At 40.2% G+C, this 25,057-nt stretch overlaps 1 protein-coding gene across 1 annotated transcript in view; it reads left to right on the top strand.

Moving 5' to 3' along the window:
* The window catches only part of LOC115120496 (uncharacterized), a 70,840-nt gene extending 50,789 nt beyond the window's left edge, over window positions 1-20,051 (top strand). Inside the window, 8 exon segments of the mRNA XM_065015938.1 lie at window positions 10,382-10,489; window positions 10,620-10,845; window positions 11,238-11,779; window positions 11,781-13,021; window positions 16,649-16,822; window positions 18,300-18,473; window positions 18,689-18,735; window positions 19,327-20,051. Of these exon segments, the coding sequence (XP_064872010.1) occupies window positions 10,382-10,489; window positions 10,620-10,845; window positions 11,238-11,779; window positions 11,781-13,021; window positions 16,649-16,822; window positions 18,300-18,473; window positions 18,689-18,735; window positions 19,327-19,973 (3,159 nt within the window). The 3' untranslated portion in view covers window positions 19,974-20,051.
* The last annotated feature ends 5,006 nt before the right edge of the window (window positions 20,052-25,057 follow it).

The following is a 25,057-nucleotide window of genomic DNA, read 5'->3' as shown; positions in this document are numbered from 1 at the left end:
TATGGGCCAGATGGCTGGTTGGAGAGGGCCACATCACAGTCCTTTAGTCTCTATGGGCCAGATGGCTGGTTGGAGAGGGCCACAGCATAGTCCTTTAGTCTCTATGGGCCAGATGGCTGGTTGGAGAGGGCCACAGCACAGTCCTTTAGTCTCTATGGGCCAGGTGGCTGGTTGGAGAGGGCCACAGCACAGTCCTTTAGTCTCTATGGGCCAGATGGCTGGTTGGAGAGGGCCACAGCACAGTCCTTTAGTCTGAGAGCTTCAAGTTCCTTGGCGTCCACATCACCAACATACTAACATGGTCCAAGAACACCAAGACAGTCGTGAAGAGAAAAACCTATTCCCCCTCAGGACACTGAAAAACCTATTCCCCCTCAGGACACTGAAAAACCTATTCCCCCTCAGGACACTGAAAAACCTATTCCCCAGGACACTGAAAAGATTTGACATGGGTCCTCAGATCCTCAAAAGGTTTTAAAACCGGACCTCTATACCATGCAGTGTCAGAAGGAGGCCCTAACAATGGTCAAAGACTCCATCCACACTAGTCATAGACTGTTCTCTCTGCTTCCACATGGCATTGACTCTGTACCAGTACCCCTGTATATAGCCTCCACATTGACTCTGTACCAGTACCCCTGTATATAGCCTCCACATTGACTCTGAACCGGTACCCCCTGTATATAGCCTCCACATTGACTCTGAACCGGTACCCCTGTATATAGCCTCCACATTGACTCTGAACCGGTACCCCACATTGACTCTATAGCCTCCACATTGACTCTGAACCGGTACCCCTGTATATAGCCTCCACATTGACTCTGAACCGGTACACCCTGTATATAGTCTCCACATTGACTATGTACCAGTACCCCCTGTATATAGCCTCCACATTGACTCTGAACCGGTACCCCCCCCTGTATATGGCCTCCACATTGACTCTGTACCAGTACCCCTGTATATAGCCTCCACATTGACTCTGTACCAGTACCCCCTGTATATAGCCTCCACATTGACTCTGTACCAGTACCCCCTGTATATAGCCTCCACATTGACTCTGTACCGTAACCCCCTGTATATAGCCTCCACATTGACTCTGTACCAGTACCACCTGTATATAGCCTCCACATTGACTCTGAACTGGTACCCCCTGTATATAGCCTCCACATTGACTCTGTACCAGTACCACCTGTATATAGGCTCCACATTGACTCTGAACGGGTACCCCCTGTATATAGCCTCCACATTGACTATGTACCGGTACCCCCTGTATATAGCCTCCACATTGACTCTGAACCGGTACCCCCTGTATATGGCCTCCACATTGACTCTGTACCAGTACCCCCTGTATATAGCCTCCACATTGACTCTGTACCAGTACCCCCCCCTGTATATAGCCTCCACATTGACTCTGTACCAGTACCCCCTGTATATAGCCTCCACATTGACTCTGTACCGTAACCCCCTGTATATAGCCTCCACATTGACTCTGTACCAGTACCACCTGTATATAGCCTCCACATTGACTCTGAACTGGTACCCCCTGTATATAGCCTCCACATTGACTCTGTACCAGTACCACCTGTATATAGGCTCCACATTGACTCTGAACGGGTACCCCCTGTATATAGCCTCCACATTGACTCTGTACCAGTACCCCTGTATATAGCCTCCACATTGACTCTGTACCGTAACCCCCTGTATATAGCCTCCACATTGACTCTGTACCAGTACCACCTGTATATAGCCTCCACATTGACTCTGAACTGGTACCCCCTGTATATAGCCTCCACATTGACTCTGTACCAGTACCCCCTGTATATAGCCTCCACATTGACTCTGAACCGGTACCCCCTGTATATAGTCTCCACATTGACTCTGTGTACCGGTACCCCCTGTATATAGCATATATAGCCTCCACATTGACTCTGTGCACATTGACTCTGAACTGTACCCCCTGTATATAGCCTCCACATTGACTCTGTCCAGTACCCCCTGTATATAGCCTCCACATTGACTCTGCCCAGTACCCCCTGTATATAGCCTCCACATTGACTCTGTCCAGTACCCCCTGTATATAGCCTCCACATTGACTCTGAACCGGTACCCCCTGTATATAGCCTCCACATTGACTCTGAACCGGTACCCCCTGTATATAGCCTCCACATTGACTCTGAACCGGTACCCCCTGTATATAGCCTCCACATTGACTCTGAACCGGTACCCCCTGTATATAGCCTCCACATTGACTCTGTCCAGTACCCCCTGTATATAGCCTCCACATTGACTCTGTCCAGTACCCCCTGTATATAGCCTCCACATTGACTCTGTACCAGTACCCCCTGTATATAGCCTCCACATTGACTCTGTCCAGTACCCCCTGTATATAGCCTCCACATTGACTCTGTACCGGTACCCCCTGTATATAGCCACCACATTGACTCTGAACTGGTACCCCCTGTATATAGCCTCCACATTAACTCTGTACCGGTACCCCCTGTATATAGCCTCCACATTGACTCTGAACTGGTACCCCCTTTATATAGCCTCCACATTGACTCTGTCCAGTACCCCCTGTATAAAGCCTCCACATTGACTCTGAACTGGTACCCCCTTTATATAGCCTCCACATTGACTCTGTCCAGTACCCCCTGTATAAAGCCTCCACATTGACTCTGAACTGGTACCCCTTTATATAGCCTCCACATTGACTCTGTCCAGTACCCCCTGTATATAGCCTCCACATTGACTCTGAACCAGTACCCCCTGTATATAGCCTCCACATTGACTCTGTCCAGTACCCCCTGTATAAAGCCTCCACATTGACTCTGAACTGGTACCCCCTGTATATAGCCTCCACATTGACTCTGTCCAGTACCCCCTGTATAAAGCCTCCACATTGACTCTGAACTGGTACCCCCTTTATATAGCCTCCACATTGACTCTGTCCAGTACCCCTGTATATAGCCTCCACATTGACTCTGTCCAGTACCCCTGTATATAGCCTCCACATTGACTCTGTACCGGTACCCCTGTTTATAGCCTCCACGTTGACTCTGTCCAGTACCCCCTGTATATAGCCTCCACATTGACTCTGTACCGGTACCCCTGTATATAGCCTCCACATTGACTCTGTACCAGTACCCCTGTATATAGCCTCCACATTGACTCTGTACCGTAACCCCTGTATATAGCCTCCACATTGACTCTGTACCGTAATACCCTGTATATAGCCTCCACATTGACTCTGTCCAGTACCCCCTGTATATAGCCTCCACATTGACTCTGTGCAGTACCCCCTGTATATAGCCTCCACATTGACTCTGTCCAGTACCCCTGTATATAGCCTCCACATTGACTCTGTACCGTAACCCCCTGTATATAGCCTCCACATTGACTCTGTCCAGTACCCCTGTATATAGCCTCCACATTGACTCTGAACCGTACCCCCTGTATATAGCCTCCACATTGACTCTGAACCGGTACCCCCTGTATATAGCCTCCACATTGACTCTGTACCGTAACCCCCCTGTATATAGCCTCCACATTGACTCTGTGGTACCGGTACCCCCTGTATATAGCCTCCACATTGACTAACTGTACCGGTCTGCACCCCCTGTATATAGCCCCACACTATATTGTTATTTACTGCTGCTCTTTAATTATTTGTTTTTCTTATCTCTTACTTTTTTTTTCACTGTATTTCTTAAAACTGCATTGTTGGTTTCACTGGGTCTTGTAACCTGTAAGCATTTCACTGTAAGGTCTACACCTGTTGTATTCAGCATTTCACTGTAAGGTCTACACCTGTTTTATTCAGCATTTCACTGTAAGGTCTACACCTGTTTTATTCAGCATTTCACTGTAAGGTCTACACCTGTTTTATTCAGCATTTCACTGTAAGGTCTACCTACACCTGTTGTATTCAGCATTTCACTGTAAGGTCTACCTACACCTGTTGTATTCAGCATTTCACTGTAAAGTCTACCTACACTTGTTGTATTCAGCATTTCACTGTAAGGTCTACCTACACCTGTTGTATTCAGCATTTCACTGTAAGGTCTACCTACACCTGTTGTATTCAGCATTTCACTGTAAGGTCTACCTACACCTGTTGTATTCAGCATTTCACTGTAAGGTCTACCTACACCTGTTGTATTCAGCATTTCACTGTAAGGTCTACCTACACCTGTTGTATTCAGCATTTCACTGTAAGGTCTACCTACACCTGTTGTATTCAGCATTTCACTGTAAGGTCTACTACACCTGTTGTATTCAGCATTTCACTGTAAGGTCTACTACACCTGTTGTATTCAGCATTTCACTGTAAGGTCTACCTACACCTGTTGTATTCAGCATTTCACTGTAAGGTCTACCTACACCTGTTGTATTCAGCATTTCACTGTAAGGTCTACCTACACCTGTTGTATTCAGCATTTCACTGTAAGGTCTACTACACCTGTTGTATTCAGCATTTCACTGTAAGGTCTACCTACACCTGTTGTATTCAGCATTTCACTGTAAGGTCTACCTACACCTGTTGTATTCAGCATTTCACTGTAAGGTCTACCTACACCTGTTGTATTCAGCATTTCACTGTAAGGTCTACCTACACCTGTTGTATTCAGCATTTCACTGTAAGGTCTACTACACCTGTTGTATTCAGCATTTCACTGTAGGTCTACCTACACCTGTTGTATTCAGCATTTCACTGTAAGGTCTACCTACACCTGTTGTATTCAGCATTTCACTGTAAGGTCTCTACACCTGTTGTATTCAGCATTTCACTGTAAGGTCTACTACACCTGTTGTATTCAGCATTTCACTGTAAGGTCTCTACACCTGTTGTATTCAGCATTTCACTGTAAGGTCTACCTACACCTGTTGTATTCAGCATTTCACTGTAAGGTCTACTACACCTGTTGTATTCAGCATTTCACTGTAAGGTCTCTACACCTGTTGTATTCAGCATTTCACTGTAAGGTCTACCTACACCTGTTGTATTCAGCATGTGACAAATATAATTTGATTTCATTTGATATTTTAAGGTTAAAAAGGCTTCCGAAGTTTGTAATTTCCACTTTTGAAAAATGTCCATTAATTATAATCCACATAATAATTCAAATGTCCCTTTGCTTCAGGATTATTTTCCTGCTGCAGCAAACTGACTGAAATGAAGATCCTACATGTGTAGCAGTATATCTCTTTAATGCACATGGCTTTATTAGGACGACAGGATTCTCTTTGGACCATTTGACATGTTTTATTTACTGTTGTTTAGGCTGGTTGAATGAGTTCCCTATGAGAGTCTACATCATCTGCAAGAAAACAGGCGGCTGCACCAGTTTCCTCACATTAAATTAAAAGTAGGTTTGTGACCTAACACACTTACAAAATGGCTGTTGAAACTGTGGGACACATTTCTCTGCAACATTAGAAGTCGGATAAATGTGTTGATTTGATGGAAAGACGAGAAGACTGGTAAGTCTAGGCTACATAGAACTATATTATATTATAAAGTTAGGTCGTTGACAGACTTTCAATAGTCAGAGTAGGTTTGATATATGATCTCTTATCATGCTGACAACCTGATGGTCTCGTTTGAAATGTGAAAAATATCAGGTCTAGTCTACCTGCTCTGTCCTGACACTGGCAGGCCTATATTGTCATACGAACTATCACTAACAAACCACTATTATACAGTTGAAGTCAGAAGTTTACATACACTTAGGTCGGAGTCATTAAAACTCGATTTTCAACCACTCCACAAATGTCTTGTTAACAAACTATAGTTTTGGCAAGTCGGTTAGGACATCTACTTTGTTCATGACACAAGTCATTTTTCAAACAATTATTTACAGACATATATTTCACTTATAATTCACTCTATCACAATTCCAGTGGGTCAGAAGTTTACATACACTAAGTTGACTGTACCTTTAAACAGCTTGGAACATTCCAGAAATTATGTCATGACTTTAGAAGCTTCTGATAGGCTAATTGACATTATTTGAGTCAATTGGAGGTGTACCTGTGGAAGTAAAACCGCCATAAAAATGCCAGACTACGGTTTGCAACTGCACATAGCGCCAAAACTGTACTTTTTGGAGAAATGTCCTCTGGTCTGATGAAACAAAAGTAGAACTGTTTGGCCATAATGACCATCATTATGTTTGGAGGAAAAAGGGGGAGGTTTGCAAGCCAAAGAACACCATCCAAACCATGAAGCACGGGGGTGGCAGCATCATGTTGTGGTGGTGCTTTGCTGCAGGAGGGACTGGTGCACTTCACAAAATAGATGGCATCATGAGATAGGAAAATTATGTGGATATATTGAAGCAACATCTCAAGACATCAGTCCAGAAGTTAAAGCTTGGTCACAAATGGGTCTTCCAAATGGATAATGACCCCAAGCATACTTCCAAATTTGTGGCAAAATGACTTAAGGACAACAAAGTCAAGGTATTGGAGTGGCCATCACAAAGCCCTGACCTCAATCCTATAGAACATTTGTGGGCAGAACTGAAAAAAGTGTGTGCGAGCAAGGAGGCCATACAAACCTGACTCAGTTACACCAGCTCTGTCAAGAGGAATGGGCCAAAATTCCCCCAACTTATTGTGGGAAACTTGTGGAATGCTACCCGAAACATTTGACTCAAGTTAAACAATTTAAAGCAATGCTACCAAATACTAATTGAGTGTATGTAAACTTCTGACCCACTGGGAATGTGATGAAAGAAATAAAAGCTGAAATAAATCATTCTCTCTACTATTATTCTGACATTTCACATTCTTAACATAACGTGGTGATCCTAACTGACCTAAGACAGGGAATGTTTACTCGGATTAAATGTCAGGAATTGTGAAAAACTGAGTTTAAATATATTTGGCTAAGGTATATGTAAACTTCTGACTTCAACTGTACATTTTAACCTTGCCTACATTACATAATATAAAATATCTTACTTGTTGCAAAAGTCTTTCTGAATGTATAAATGATTTCCCCCTCAGATCAATCATTCCCCCTTTAGCCTTTCAGTCTACATTTTCAGATTTGTTTAGAAAATAACAGATTGATAGATAATAGCCTACTTTTAGTGAATACAAATAAGTGTGAGACATGGCCTTGTGTTGCTGCACTGTCTAGAACTACCTTAACAAACAGTGACTTATTATTATTATTGACAGTTACCATGGAGAAGAGATGTAACAACTACATAATCATGTGAATTCATTAAATCATCTGACTGTTTCGATGTGTCTGTTAGTAAATGTTTTTATTTCTGAGAGATAATGAATAAAAAAGAACAATTGACATTCAAGAATTAGTTGTCATTATGTTAATCACAACCAACATGCTGGATCTCTGTTTAGTTGTCAGAGGTCTAAAATGACTCTCTCTGGGGAGAGAGAGGAGGGGGTCCCTGCCTCTAAAATGAGTCTCTCTGGGGAGAGAGAGGAGGGGGACCCTGCCTCCAAAATGAGACTCTCTGGGGAGAGAGAGGAGGGGGACCCTGCCTCCAAAATGAGACTCTCTGGGGAACATGACACCACAGCTAAAAGGTGAGATGACAAGTTTGTTCATGTGAAGAGTTTATTTCCAAAATGCTGTATCCCAATCACATTTGTTTTCATCAGAAATGATTGCTCATGGTTACTTTCTATTGGTTCGGTTGCCAGAGACGTGACCCAGTCGTTAAGTATTTTTGTTCTGTATCTATGGATGAGACCCAGTCGTTAAGTCTTTTTGTTCTGTATCTATGGATGAGACCCAGTAGTTAAGTCTTTTTGTTCTGTATCTATGGATGAGACCCAGTAGTTTAGTCTTTTTGTTCTGTATCTATGGATGAGACCCAGTAGTTAAGTCTTTTTGTTCTGTATCTATGGATGAGACCCAGTCGTTAAGTATTTTTGTTCTGTATCTATGGATGAGACCCAGTAGTTAAATCTTTTTGTTCTGTATCTATGGATGAGACCCGGTCGTTAAGTCTTTTTGTTCTGTATCTATGGATGAGACAGTGTCGTTAAGTCTTTTTGTTCTGTATCTATGGATGAGACCCAGTAGTTAAGTCTTTTTGTTCTGTATCTATGGATGAGACCCTGTCGTTAAGTATTTTTGTTCTGTATCTATGGATGAGACCCAGTAGTTAAGTCTTTTTGTTCTGTATCTATGGATGAGACCCAGTCGTTAAGTCTTTTTGTTCTGTATCTATGGATGAGACCCAGTAGTTAAATCTTTTTGTTCTGTATCTATGGATGAGACCCGGTCGTTAAGTCTTTTTGTTCTGTATCTATGGATGAGACCCGGTCGTTAAGTCTTTTTGTTCTGTATCTATGGATGAGACCCTGTCGTTAAGTCTTTTTGTTCTGTATCTATGGATGAGACCCAGTAGTTAAGTCTTTTTGTTCTGTATCTATGGATGAGACCCTGTCGTTAAGTCTTTTTGTTCTGTATCTATGGATGAGACCCAGTAGTTTAGTCTTTTTGTTCTGTATCTATGGATGAGACCCAGTAGTTAAGTCTTTTTGTTCTGTATCTATGGATGAGACCCTGTCGTTAAGTCTTTTTGTTCTGTATCTATGGATGAGACCCAGTAGTTAAGTCTTTTTGTTCTGTATCTATGGATGAGACCCTGTCGTTAAGTCTTTTTGTTCTGTATCTATGGATGAGACCCAGTAGTTAAATCTTTTTGTTCTGTATCTATGGATGAGACCCGGTCGTTAAGTCTTTTTGTTCTGTATCTATGGATGAGACCCTGTCGTTAAGTCTTTTTGTTCTGTATCTATGGATGAGACCCTGTCGTTAAGTCTTTTTGTTCTGTATCTATGGATGAGACCCAGTAGTTAAGTCTTTTTGTTCTGTATCTATGGATGAGACCCAGTCGTTAAGTCTTTTTGTTCTGTATCTATGGATGAGACCCAGTCGTTAAGTATTTTTGTTCTGTATCTATGGATGAGACCCAGTCGTTAAGTCTTTTTGTTCTGTATCTATGGATGAGACCCAGTCGTTAAGTCTTTTTGTTCTGTATCTATGGATGAGACCCAGTAGTTTAGTCTTTTTGTTCTGTATCTATGGATGAGACCCAGTAGTTTAGTCTTTTTGTTCTGTATCTATGGATGAAACCCAGTAGTTTAGTCTTTTTGTTCTGTATCTATGGATGAGACCCAGTAGTTAAGTCTTTTTGTTCTGTATCTATGGATGAGACCCAGTAGTTAAGTATTTTTGTTCTGTATCTATGGATGAGACCCTGTCGTTAAGTATTTTTGTTCTGTATCTATGGATGAGACCCAGTAGTTAAGTCTTTTTGTTCTGTATCTATGGATGAGAGCCAGTCGTTTGTTCTAAATGATCCATTGCCAAACTGGGTGGTAACGTTCTTATCCCTTGCTAGCTAGACAACTACAGATAACTTACAGTCACGTCAAAGAGTGCAGCCAGTATAACATCAATGTAGCTGCAGTTCCATTTGTTTTAGCTGTTTTCTAGTGACATTTATTTGGATAAATCCATGACAATGAGCTAATGATGCACAATTTCACCTGGCATAGAACATGTGCTCTCTCGTCAGGACACTGTTGTTCAGAGTCCTTTAAACTATCAAAGCCAATGTACCAACATTTCTAAAAACGGATACAGTGGGGAGAACAAGTATTTGATACACTGCCGATTTTGCAGGTTTTCCTACTTACAAAGCATGTAGAGGTCTGTCATTTTTATCATAGGTACACTTCAACTGTGAGAGACGGGATCTAAAACAAAAAATCCAGAAAATCAATCAATAAAATGCAAATGAATTACTTAAAAATCATACAATGTGATTTTCTGTATTTTTGTTTTAGATTCCGTCTCTCACAGTTGAAGTGTACCTATGATAAAAATGACAGACCTCTACATGCTTTGTAAGTAGGAAAACCTGCAAAATCGGCAGTGTATCAAATACTTGTTCTCCCAACTGTATATAGTGTTTTGGAATGAAACTCTTCTTACAGTATGTTTCCCCATCTGAGCTCAGAGTAGACGAGAGACATAATGTTTGTCTCTGTTGTGTTGAAGCCCAATCAAGCAGGAGAGACCAGCCTCCCCTGTGCCCAGCGGTCTGTCCATGAAGAGTGAGCGGTCTATGGGTATACCTATATTGTTCAGAGAGGCAGACTTTTCTACTGGACAAAGGTAAGAGGTACTCATGGGTCATGGTCTGTGAGTTAAACAGCACTGTCTCTAGTCATTTCTCCTCTCCCATTTTTCAATTTATTTTTGTTGTTTTAATAATCAATAGGCTAATCCTTTTTCCCATTTTCAAAGTCCTAAAACAATATTAAACAAACACAACATTCCCTCCCTGTGTGTGTGTGTGTGTGTGTGTGTGTGTGTGTGTGTGCACTCCTTGGATGTTTTGTCCACAGAAACCAACAGGAGAGATCAGAGTCAGAGATTCTCAGTGGTCAGTCTTCCCAGAGTCAGCAAACAGACCTGGCCTCCATATTCAGTGTATGTGGTCCTGTTATGTACATATGTTTTCATTTACCTCAAGAAAAAGTTGATCTGTCAATCATTCATTAATGTGTTAATGAGAAAGCATTTATTCTCTTGTTTAACTAATTTACTTCATTTATTTCAGTTGCTTGAAGAGAATATTATGACATTTGTAAAGAACGAGCTGAAGATGTTCAAGAGGATTCTTAGTCCAGAACTCTCACAAGGCTTTGAGAGTCAGAAGCAGGATAAGGAAGTGGATGCTGAAGATGAGAAGCAGGAGAGCAGTGCCAGAGAGGGGGCTCTGAAGATCACACTGCACGTCCTGAGGAAAATGAACCAGAAGGAGCTTGCTGACACACTGGAGAAAAGTAAGAGCTGTCTGCCTCATGTTGAATGCTGTTTTATAACAAACATTTAAAAGCTGAAACTAAAGTACAGCTAAAGTAGCCGTGTAACTCAATGACATTGTACCTGAATTAACACAACACCTAGTGACCTCATCAAGTACAGTACCAGCAGGGATGTGTTGTGGTGATTCATTTAGACAAGAGAGAATTAATAATACCATCAATAATACCAATAATGATATAATCAGTCACACCGGTGTGTAATGTATAATGAAAACATTTACACATTTATACAGACAGTTACAGTAAGATAATACATTATTACCATTTAAACATTATAGCACAGTCTAACAATACTGTAGGCATTAAATCAGATGTAACATTAATATCCTCTGTGTTATTTCTTCATTCAGATGAGCTTGCTGTGATTTGCCAACGTGAACTCAAATCTAATCTGAAGAAGAAGTTTCAATGTGTATTTGAGGGGATCGCTAAACAAGGAAACCCAACACTTCTCAATAAGATCTACACAGAGCTCTACATCACAGAGGGTGGAACAGGAGAGGTCAATAATGAACATGAGCTGAGACAGATTGAGACAACAACCAGGAAACAAGCAAGACCAGAGACTGCAATCAAATGTAACGACATCTTCACACCCTTAACTGGACAAGACAAACCTATCAGAACTGTGCTGACAAAGGGAGTCGCTGGCATTGGAAAAACAGTCTCTGTGCAGAAGTTCATTCTGGACTGGGCTGAAGGAAAAGCAAATCAGGATGTCCAATTTGTTTTTTCCTTCCCTTTTCGAGAGCTGAATTTGATGAAAGAGAAAAAACACACTTTGATTGAACTTCTCTATCACTTCTCAATGGAAACCAAAGAATCAAGAATCTCCAAATACGACAAGTACAAAATTCTGTTCATCTTTGATGGTCTGGATGAGTGCCGACTCCCCCCTAGACTTCCAGAAGAACAAGATATGTTGTGACGTCACCAAGTCAACCTCAGTGGATGTTCTGCTGACAAATCTCATCAAGGGAAATCTGCTTCCCTCTGCTCTCCTCTGGATAACTACCCGACCTGCAGCAGCCAATAAGATTCCTTCAGGGTGTGTTGACCAGGTGACAGAGGTACGAGGGTTTAATGACCCACAGAAGGAGGACTACTTCAGGAAGAGATTCAGTGATGAGGATCTGGCCAGCAGAATCATCTCACACATAAAGACATCAAGGAGCCTCCACATCATGTGCCACATTCCAGTCTTCTGTTGGATTTCTGCAACAGTCCTTGAACACATGTTGAAATATAAGAGAGAAGAGATGCCCAAGACTCTGACTGAGATGTACACACACCTTGTGGTGTTTCATACAAAACAGAAGAATGAAAAGTATCTTGGGAAAGAAGAGAGAGGTCCAGACTGGAATAAAGAGAGCATTCTGTCACTGGGAAAACTGGCTTTTCAACAGCTTGTGAATGGCAATCTGATTTTCTATGAAGAAGACCTGAAAGAGGCTGGCATTGATGTCAATGAAGCCTCAGTGTACTCAGGATTGTGCACACAGCTCTTTAAAGAGGAATGTGGGCTGTACCAGGACAAGGTGTACTGCTTCGTGCATCTGAGCATTCAGGAGTTTCTGGCTGCTGTATATGTGTTCCTCTCATTCAGCAACAACAATGAGAATCTTATGGCCGAACCTCAAACAACATCCAGCAACGATTGTCTACTGAAGACAGAAGTTACTGTCTACAAGAGTGCTGTGGATAAAGCCTTACAAAGTGAGACGGGAAACCTGGACCTTTTCCTCCGCTTCCTTCTGGGCCTCTCACTGGAGTCCAATCAGAAGCACTTACGAGGTCTACTGACAAAGACAATAAGCAGCTCACAGAGTCATGAAGAAACAGTCAAGTACATCAAGGAGAAGATCAGTGAAAATCCCTCTCCAGAGAGGTGCATCAATCTGTTCCACTGTCTGAATGAACTGAATGACCATTCTCTAGTGGAGGAGATCCAAAGCTACCTGAGATCAGGAAGTGTCTCCAGTGATGAACTCTTACCTGCACAGTGGTCAGCTCTGGTCTTTGTGTTGCTGACTTCAGAAAAGGAGCTGGATGTGTTTGACCTGAAGAAATACTCCAGATCAGAGGAAGGTCTTCTGAGGCTGCTGCCAGTGGTCAAAGCCTCCAGAGCTGCTCTGTGAGTAAATACAAATGCATTTAAGTACTAATCATCAGGAAGAAATATTAAGTTTAGAGAAAAATATGTATTATTGAATAACATATTTAATCAGTGCATTGGTGTTCACATTAGTATAACAAAATGACCATACAATTCTAAGAAACAGAAGATGAATCTATAGGTTGTTTGAGAGAATAAACCAAATACATTTGCCATTTTCCTTCTACAATCCTGGTGTTAAATTAACAGTGTGTTTGTGATGATCTCTTTGCAGGTTGTCAGGCTGTGGTGTCACAGAGGAAGGCTGTGCTTCTCTGGTCTCAGCTCTGAAGTCAAACCCCTCACACCTGAGAGAGCTGGATCTGAGTAACAATGACCTGAAGGATTCAGGAGTGAAGCTGCTCTTTGCTGGACTGGGGAATCCCCACTGTAAACTGGAGATTCTGAGGTCAGTATTCCTGTATTTGGTCAACAAGTGATAACTGTTCACTAGATCCACATGTGTTTACCAGGCACATAGTCCACATCATATGTGTGTTTGGACAGTGAAGTTTACAGTTTTAAATTTGGCGCTATGCTCCAGCATTTTGGATTTGAGATCAAATGTGTAATATTAGGTGACAGTACAGAATGTAACCTTTAATTAGAGGTTAATGGTGAGAGTTTAGAATGTCACCTTTAATTAGAGGTTAATGGTGAGAGGTTAGAATGTCACCTTTAATTAGAGGTTAATGGTGAGAGGATAGTATGTCACCTTTAATTAGAGGTTAATGGTGAGAGGTTAGAATGTCACCTTTAATTAGAGGTTAATGGTGAGAGGTTAGTATGTCACCTTTAATTAGAGGTTAATGGTGAGAGGTTAGTATGTCACCTTTAATTAGAGGTTAATGGTGAGAGGTTAGTATGTCACCTTTAATTAGAGGTTAATGGTGAGAGGTTAGTATGTCACCTTTAATTAGAGGTTAATGGTGAGAGGTTAGTATGTCACCTTTAATTAGAGGTTAATGGTGAGAGGTTAGAATGTCACCTTTAATTAGAGGTTAATGGTGAGAGGTTAGAATGTCACCTTTAATTAGAGGTTAATGGTGAGAGGTTAGTATGTTTTGTTGTAGCCTCTGTAACTCTCTCACTCGTTATTATTAATGATTCATTCATGGTCTTTCTTAAACTTGTTAGGGCCGTGGTCCCGTGGTGGGAACATCAATCAGCGGAAATGTTCAAGAGCGCCACCTATAGAGGTTGATAAACCTCAAACTTTCATTAAAATGGACATACAATGTACTGAATTAAAGCTACACTCATTGTGAATCTATCCACCAAGTCAGATTTGTAAAATGCTTTTCGGCGAAAGCATGAGAAGCTATTATCTGATAGCATGCACCCTCAAAATACTGCAACGTCACCTAACACGACAGATTTTGCGTTAGCCGGCGCAAACCAAAACGCAGAAATAAAATATAAAACATTCATTACCTTTGACGAGCTTCTTTCTTGGCACTCCTAGATGTCCCATAAACATCATTTAGGGTCTTTTTTCGATTAAATCGGTCCATATATATAGCCTAGATATCGATCTAAGAATACTGTGTGAACAACGGAAAAAAATTGCTTTTTCTAACGTAACGTCATTTTTTAAAATTAAAAAAGTTGACGATAAACTTTCACAAAACACTTCGAAATACTTTTGTAATGCAACTTTAGGTATTAGTACACGTTAATAAGCGATAAAATTAATCAGGAGGCGATGTAAATTCTATAGGTCTCAGTTGGAAAATATTGTCAGGAGAAATCTCAACCAAAACATCCGGTCGGAGACCGGAGGGAATCGCTTCCCTTGTGTCGTTTTGACCAAGAATCAAAGCCGAATCAAATGACAAGACTCTAGACATTGTGTGGAAGCTGTAGGCACTGCAACCTCGGCCTCATTTAATTCGGTTCACTTTGAACAATTCCTTGAAGTCGCGCATGGATATTTATTTCCATTTTCAGTGATCAGATTTCCCTGCACTTTTCGATGAAACGCACGTTCTGTTATAGTCACAGCCGTGATTTAAACAGTTTTAGAAACGTCTGAGTGTTTTCTATCCACACATACTAATCATATGCATATACTATATTCCTGGCATGAATAGCAGGGCGCTGAAATGTTGCGCGATTTTTAACAAAAAGCTGCGAAAATTCGCAACTTCCCTAACAGGTTTTAATCATGGCAGTCACAGGCTTGATGTAGTCATTGTTGGCAAGGAAAATGGTACCAAATACTATACTTTTGACTACTTTAATACACTATAAGTGAATTGGTCATAATATTATGACTTCGTAACATGGGGGCAATAGAAACATAAAGATCACTCAGTTCTTAACAGTAGCACAGATATGTATGAAAATAGCCTCAAATAAAAGGTGACATTATAGACTGACCAGTAGACTGACCAGTAGACTGAACCAGTAGACAACCAGTAGACTGAACCAGTAGACTGACCAGTAGACTGACCAGTAGACTGAACCAGTAGACAACCAGTAGACTGAACCAGTAGACTGAACCAGTAGACTGACCAGTAGACTGACCAGTAGACTGAACCAGTAGACTGACCAGTAGACTGACCAGTAGACTGAACCAGTAGACAACCAGTAGACTGAACCAGTAGACTGACCAGTAGACTGACCAGTAGACTGAACCAGTAGACTGACCAGTAGACTGACCAGTATACTGAACCAGTAGACTGACCGGTAGACTGAACCAGTAGACTGAACCAGTAGACTGACCAGTAGACTGAACCAGTAGACTGAACCAGTAGACTGACCCAGTAGACTGACCAGTAGACTGAACCAGTAGACTGACCAGTAGACTGACCAGTAGACTGAACCAGTAGACTGACCAGTAGACTGACCAGTAGACTGAACCAGTAGACTGACCAGTAGACTGACCAGTATACTGAACCAGTAGACTGACCGGTAGACTGAACCAGTAGACTGACCGGTAGACTGAACCAGTAGACTGAACCAGTAGACTGACCAGTAGACTGAACCAGTTGACTGACCAGTAGACTGAACCAGTAGACTGACCAGTAGACTGACCAGTAGACTGAACCAGTAGACAACCAGTAGACTGAACCAGTAGACTGACCAGTAGACTGACCAGTAGACTGAACCAGTAGACTGACCAGTAGACTGACCAGTATACTGAACCAGTAGACTGACCGGTAGACTGAACCAGTAGACTGACCAGTAGACTGACCAGTAGACTGAACCAGTAGACTGACCAGTAGACTGACCAGTAGACTGACCAGACCAGTTTAAGAAGACGTATCAGTCAGAAGACAGACAGTGAGGTATCAGACTTAGATTGTATTGAATATACAGTTCACACCATATCTATTTTGACAGTGACACTAACATTTTAAATGTGGCTCTATACTCCAGCATTTTGGATTTGAGATGCCAGTATACTCAAATGTTCATACAAACCATATTTCTCTCTAGAAGCAATATTATGATCATTTATAATAATGATACATTAATTTATTAATAGATATTGCAAGTTTCAGGACACTGATATATCTGAATATGTTGAAAAATATACTGCCACTATTTTCACCACCAAAGAATAGCAGTGTTGTTTTAATATGATTTGACTCTTTTCAGGCTGTCAGGCTGTGGAGTCACAGAGGAAGGCTGTGCTTCTCTGGTCTCAGCTCTGAGGTCAAACCCCTCACACCTGAGAGAGCTGGACCTGAGTAACAATGACCTGAAGGATTCAGGAGTGAAGCTTCTCTCTGATGGACTGGGGAATCCCCACTGTAAACTGGAGACTCTGAGGTCAGTGTTAATGTAATTGGACAACAAGTGATAACTATTCACCAAATCCACATGTGTTTACCAGACACACATAGTCCACATCATATGTGTTTACCAGGTACACATAGTCCACATCATATGTGTTTACCAGGTACACATAGTCCACATCATATGTGTTTACCAGGTACACATAGTCCACATCATATGTGTTTACCAGGTACACATAGTCCACATCATATGTGTTTACCAGGTACACATAGTCCACATCATATGTGTTTACCAGAGACATAGTCCACATCATATGTGTTTACCAGACACATAGTCCACATCATATGTGTTTACCAGATACACATAGTCCACATCATATGTGTTTACCAGACACATAGTCCACATCATATGTGTTTACCAGATACATAGTCCACATCATATGTGATTATCAGAGACACATAGTCCACATCATATGTGTTTACCAGACACATAGTCCACATCATATGTGATTATCAGAGACACATAGTCCACATCATATGTGTTTACCAGACACATAGTCCACATCATATGTGTTTACCAGACACATAGTCCACATCATATGTGTTTACCAGACACATAGTCCACATCATATGTGTTTACCAGATACATAGTCCACATCATATGTGTTTACCAGATACATAGTCCACATCATATGTGTTTACCAGACACATAGTCCACATCATATGTGTTTACCAGACACATAGTCCACATCATATGTGTTTACCAGACACATAGTCCACATCATATGTGTTTACCAGGTACACATAGTCCACATCATATGTGTTTACCAGATACATAGTCCACATCATATGTGTTTACCAGACAGATAGTCCACATCATATGTGTTTGGACAGTGAAGCTTACAGTTTTAAAATGTATTCTATACTCCAGCAATTTAGATTTGAGAAAACAGTTTAATATTAGGTGACAGTACAGAACGTCACTTTTTATTAGAGGTTAATGGTGAGAGGTTAGTATGTCACCTTTAATTAGAGGTTAATGGTGAGAGGTTAGAATGTCACCTTTAATTAGAGGTTAATGGTGAGAGGTTAGTATGTCACCTTTAATTAGAGGTTAATGGTGAGAGGTTAGAATGTCACCTTTAATTAGAGGTTAATGGTGAGAGGTTAGAATGTCACCTTTAATTAGAGGTTAATGGTGAGAGGTTAGTATGTCACCTTTAATTAGAGGTTAATGGTGAGAGGTTAGTATGTTTGGTTGTAGCCTCTGTAACTCTCTCACTCTTTATTATTAGTGATTCATTCATGATCTTTCTCAATCATGGCAGTGACAAGCTTGATGTAGTCATCGCGTTCAAAGAATATGGGACCAAATACTATCCTTCTGACTACTTTAATACACATTCATTCATTTATGAATAGATATGGCAGGTTTAAAAAAATATACTGCCACTCCAATTTCACCACCAAAGAATATCAGTGTGGTTTTAATATGATTTGACTCTTTGCAGGCTGTCAGGCTGTCTAGTCACAGAGGAAGGCTGTGCTTTTCTCGTCTCAGCTCTGAGGTCAAACCCCTCACACCTGAGAGAGCTGGATCTGAGCTACAATCACCCAGGAGACTCAGGAGTCAGACTGCTCTCTGCTAGACTGGAGGATCCACACTGCAGACTGGAGAAACTCAAGTATGTAGAGGGTTTATGTCAATGTTCATATCAGACATGTTTGACTTATCAGACTAGTTAAGACCAACATTCTTATCAAAACTTGGACAAAGTTATATGCTGACTGTGTGTGTTTATCCGTGTGTGTGCGTGTGCGTGTGTGTGTGTACTTGTGTGAGTGTGTGAGTTGACGTGTATCACTCAATGACAATCTGCTCTTCTGCTTACCGCTACAGTGTGGAACATGGTGGAGAGTACACAATGAATCCTGGGCTTAGAAAATGTGAGTGTTGACTACTGTGAAGAATATGACTAAGAATAAGTCTTAATTCAAGTTCAAGTCAAAGTCGAAGACCACCATCATTAATTACTTGGTCATATTAAATATCAGCTGTAGTTCTACAGAAGCAGAAATCAGGGACACCAAAGTTTAGAAAGAGTTGCTTTGACAATGTGTGTGTCTGTGTATGTCTGTGGTGTGTTCTTGTTACATTAGCAATGTGTGAGTGTTCATGCATGCATACATGAATGTGTGTGTGTGTGTGTGTGTGTGTGTGTGTGTGTGTGTGTGTGTGTGTGTGTGTGTGTGTGTGTGTGTGTGTGTGTGTGTGTGTGTGTGTGTGTGTGTGTGTGTGTGTGTGTGTGTGTGTGTGTGTGTGTGTGTGTATGTGTGACATCATGGTTCAGTACGACATCATGGTTCAGTATGACATCATGTGTCCAGCGTGTGTGTGTTCATCAATGCATACAGGTGTTTGAGTATGTGTGTAATTAATGTGAATAAGTGTGTTTTATAATACCATACAGTATATCATATGATCATTCAACAAGTTACCTTTTGATTTCTAATATTGTGTCTGGTTTCATCCATCAGATGCATGTGATCTCACACTGGACCCAAACACAGTAAACAGACTCCTCTCTCTGTCTGAGGAGAACAGAAAGGTGACACGTGGGAGAGAGGATCAGCCATATCCTAATCACCCAGAGAGATTTGGCTACAGGAAGCAGGTGCTGTGTAGAGAGGGTCTGACTGGGTGCTGTTACTGGGAGGTAGAGTGGAGTGGGAGAAGGGCTGCTATTGGAGTGACATATAAAGGAATCAGCAGGAGAGGAGAGTGTGAGGACAGTCTGATTGGATGGAATGACAAGTCCTGGAGTCTGGTCTGCTCTGACAACCTTTATACGGCCTGGCACAATAATAATACCACTCTCATAGCCGTCCCCCCCTCCAGCTCCCACAGAGTAGGAGTGTATCTGGACTGGCCAGTCGGCTCTCTGTCCTTCTACAGAGTCTCCTCTGACTCACTGACCCACCTGTACACATATCACACCACATTCACTGAGCCCCTCTATCCAGGGTTTCTGGTTTATGACTCCTCAGTGTCCCTGTGTCAGGAGGTCCCTGTGTCAGGAGGTCCCTGTGTCAGGAGGTCCCTGTGTCAGGAGGTCCCTGTGTCAGGAGGTCCCTGTGTCAGGAGGTCCCTGTGTGAAACACAACTTGGACCTGCTGAGGTCTGAGCGCGACTTCTGTTTGTTGTTGGGAGCTGGAAGCTGAACGAGAGGTTTATTGTTTTTGTAAAGCTGACCGTGTTTTTATATTGTTTTATTTTATGATCCTGCAGCACAGTTGGGCTTAGTTGCTGTGACTGCTGCTGTCTGTCCCGGGTATTGTAATGTTTTTAAAATTGTATAAACTGCCTTAATTTTGCTGGACCCCAGGAAGAAGAGATGCTGCCTTGGCAGCTAATGGGGATCCACAATAAATACAAACACAAAATAAAAATACAACATGGCGTTTCCCTTTAATCATGGTTCAGTATGACATCATGGTTCAGTATGACATCATGGTTCAGTATGACATCATGGTTCAGTACGACATCATGGTTCAGTACGACATCATGGTTCAGTACGACGTCATGGTTCAGTACGACATCATGGTTCAGTACGACATCATGGTTCAGTACGACATCATGGTTCAGTATGACATCATAGTTCAGTACGACATCATGGTTCAGTATGACATCATGGTTCAGTACGACATCGTGGTTTAGTACGACACTCTTAGAACAGCTCTCTAGTGTGTAAATGATTGTAAATATTCATGAATAAACACCATTGACGTTGACAGACATTGTCAACTAGAGTCATTCATTAATAGAATGAATCACCACACTGTGTTGTAAAAACTGTTTTCATTTAGAAATCATTGATCTTGTTGTTATTGGGCTTCTTGGTGTTTGTAAATATTGTTGTCTGTAGAATGTTTATTTGTCAAATTCTTGACACAACAATCTTGTTTGTATTTAAACTCAATTCCACTGAATGTAATGTACATGTGACAGATGTGACTAATAAAGTTAATCAACCAGATGGAAGAAGAGAGGTTTAAATGTTTTAATATTGATCAGAATATGACAGTACAGTAATAGATGGAAGAAGAGAGGTGTAAATGTTTTAATACTGATCAGAATATGACAGTACAGTAATAGATGGAAGAAGAGAGGTGTAAATGTTTTAATACTGATCAGAATATGACAGTACAGTAATAGATGGAAGAAGAGAGGTGTAAATGTTTTAATATTGATCAGAATATGACAGTACAGTAATAGATGGAAGAAGAGAGGTGTAAATGTTTTAATACTGATCAGAATATGACAGTACAGTAATAGATGGAAGAAGAAAGGTGTAAATGTTTTAATACTGATCAGAATATGACAGTACAGTAATAGATGGAAGAAGAGAGGTGTAAATGTTTTAATACTGATCACAATATGACAGTACAGTAATAGATGGAAGAAGAGAGGTGTAAATGTTTTAATACTGATCAGAATATGACAGTACAGTAATAGATGGAAGAAGAGAGGTGTAAATGTTTTAATACTGATCACAATATGACAGTACAGTAATAGATGGAAGAAGAGAGGTGTAAATGTTTTAATATTGATCAGAATATGACAGTACAGTAATAGATGGAAGAAGAGAGGTGTAAATGTTTTAATACTGATCACAATATGACAGTACAGTAATAGATGAAAGAAGAGAGGTGGAAATGTTTTAATACTGATCACAATATGACAGTACAGTAAATGGAGTAGAGTAATATGGGTTGTGTTCAGTACATAGAAATGGGACTCATTCAGTTGAAGAGGAAGCTGTTATGATCACACACACACAGACCTTAACAGTGTACAATGTCAACTTCAATGAGGTCGTAGCTGTATTGAAGTGGTGTGTTTTTAGTGAATCTCCTTTCTCTGTCATCTCTGGCACAACACCCTCTGTGAGGTCAGAAACATTCAGGGGAAGTGGAAAGAGATCCTGTGATGTGATTTCCTCTTTTGTATAGGGATTCCTTTTAAGCCTTTCCTTTTACTGGTTGTCTACAATGACGTCTCCTGTGTAAATACACACCCTTGTTACGTTGCAGCAAGCAGCTTCAGGAAGTGATACTGTGTATTCAGTATTCACATTATAATATGCACTATTCTGTCATTATAATATGCACTATTCTGTCATTATAACATCCACTTTTCTGTCATTATAATATCCACTACATTATAATATCCACTATTCTGTCATTATAATATGCACTATTCTGTCATTATAATATCCACTACATTATAATATCCACTATTCTGTCATTATAATATGCACTATTCTGTCATTATAAAATCCACTATTCTGTCATTATAATATCCGCTATTCTGTCATTATAATATCCACTATTCTGTCATTATAAAGTGGCTCAGTGACTCGTGTTTGCATCTCAATGTGAAAAAAACTGTTTGCATGTTCTTCACAAAGAGGGCAACAGATGCTACTGAGCCAGATGTCTATGTGTCAGGGGAGAAGCTCCAGGTGGTATCCGATTTTAAGTACCTTGGCATCATACTTGATTCCAACCTCTCTTTTAAAAAGCATGTGAAAAAGGTAATTCAAATAACTAAATTCAATCTAGCTAATTTCCGATTTATACGAAATTGTTTGACTACAGAGGTAGCAAAACTGTACTTCAAATCTATGATACTCCCCCACTTAACATACTGCTTGACTAGTTGGGCCCAAGCTTGCTGTACAACATTAAAACCTATTCAGTCTGTCTACAAACAGGCTCTCAAAGTGCTTGATAGGAAGCCCAATAGCCATCATCATTGTCACATCCTTAGAAAACATGAGCTCTTGAGTTGGGAAAATCTTGTGCAATACACCGACGCATGTCTTGTATTCAAGATCCTTAATGGCCTGGCTCCCCTCCACTCAATATTTTTGTTAAACAGAAAACCCAGACATATGGCAGCAGATCCACAAGGTCTGCCATGAGAGGTGACTGTATAGTTCCCCTAAGGAAAAGCACCTTTAGTAAATCTGCATTCTCTGTGAGAGCTTCCCATGTCTGGAATACACTGCCATCAGACACACATAACTGCACCACATATCACACTTTCACAAAATGCTTGAAGACCTGGCTAAAGGTCAATCAGATTTGTGAACATGGTCCCTAGCTGTGTGTTGCCGCTTTCCATGTTGTCTGTTGTCTGTAGCTTGTGAGGTGTGGAAACACTTTGTTGCTTTTATGAATTTTGTCTTGCTGCTTTCTGTTCTGTGTTGCTCTGTCTGTATGCTATGTCTTGCTTGTCCTATGTTGCTATGTCTTGCTTGTTCTATGGTGCTATTGTCTATATTGTAATTGTTTTTAATAACCTGCCCAGGGACTGCGGTTGAAAATTAGCCGGCTGGCTAAAACCGGCACTTTTACTGAAACATTGATTAATGTGTACTGTCCCTGTAAAAATAAAATAAACTAAACTAAACTAAAAATTATAATATCCACTATTCTGTCATTATAATATCCACTATTCTGTCATTATAATATCCACTATTCTGTCATTATAATATGCACTATTCTGTCATTATAATATCCACTATTCTGTCATTATAATATGCACTATTCTGTCATTATACTATCCACTATTCTGTCATTATAATATCCACTATTCTGTCATTATAATATGCACTATTCTGTCATTATACTATCCACTATTCTGTCATTATAATATCCACTATTCTGTCATTATAATATCCACTATTCTGTCATTATAATATCCACTATTCTGTCATTATAATATCCACTATTCTGTCATTATAATATCCACTATTCTGTCATTATAATATCCACTATTCTGTCATTATAATATCCACTATTCTGTCATTATAATATCCACTACATTATTATATCCACAATTCTGTCATTATAATATCCACTACATTATTATATCCACAATTCTGTCATTATAATATCCACTATTCTGTCATTATAATATCCACTATTCTGTCATTATAATATCCACTATTCTGTCATTATAATATCCGCTATTCTGTCATTATAATATCCACTACATTATAATATCCACTACATTATAATATCCACTATTCTGTCATTATAATATCCACTATTCTTACATTATAATATCCACTATTCTGTCATTATAATATCCACTACATTATAATATCCACTATTCTGACATTATAATATCCACTATTCTGTCATTATTATATCCGCTATTCTGTCATTATAATATCCACTATTCTGTCATTATAATATCCGCTATTCTGTCATTATAATATCCACTACATTATAATATCCACTACATTATAATATCCATTACATTATAATATCCGCTATTCTGTCATTATAATATCCACTATTCTGTCATTATAATATCCACTACATTATAATATCCACTATTCATTATAATATCCACTATTCTGTCATTATAATATCCACTATTCTTACATTATAATATCCACTATTCTGTCATTATAATATCCACTACATTATAATATCCACTATTCTGACATTATAATATCCACTATTCTGTCATTATAATATCCACTATTCTGACAACATAATATCCACTATTCTGTCATTATAATATCCACTATTCTGTCATTAAATTATCCACTATTCTGACAACATAATATCCACTATTCTGTCATTATAATATCCACTATTCTGTCATTATTATATCCACTATTCTGTATATTATAATATCCACTACATTATAATATCCACTATTCTGTCATTATAATATCCACTATTCTGTCATTATAATATCCACTATTCTGTCATTCTATCCACTATTCTGTCATTATATTATCCACTATTCTGTCATTATAATATCCACTATTCTGTCATTATAATATCCACTATTCTGTCATTATAATATTCACTATTCTGTCATTATAATATTCACTATTCTGTCCAGGTAACAGAAGATAACCATGGGACTGGAGGAATCCAACTAGAAACTTGGCATCTTTGATTGTTTTTCCCAGTTTCTGATTACAACATGTCAAACAAATGACAAACTATAGTAAAGCAGAAAGTTGTCCAGGTTCAGCCACAGTTATCTCCACTCCAGCGAGAGAGATGTCCAGGTTCAGCCCCTGTTATATCCACTCCAGCGAGAGAGATGTCCAGGTTCAGCCCCTGTTATCTCCACTCCAGAGAGAGAGAGATGTCCAGGTTCAGCCACAGTTATCTCCACTCCAGGGAGAGAGAGAGATGTCCAGGTTCAGCCCCTGTTATCTCCACTCCAGAG

The sequence above is a fragment of the Oncorhynchus nerka genome, unplaced genomic scaffold (genome assembly GCF_034236695.1).
Source record: "Oncorhynchus nerka isolate Pitt River unplaced genomic scaffold, Oner_Uvic_2.0 unplaced_scaffold_1204, whole genome shotgun sequence".
Classification (NCBI taxonomy): Eukaryota; Metazoa; Chordata; class Actinopteri; order Salmoniformes; family Salmonidae; genus Oncorhynchus; species Oncorhynchus nerka.
Note: the sequence above shows the minus strand (reverse complement) of the source record. Positions and strands in the feature narration are given on the sequence as shown.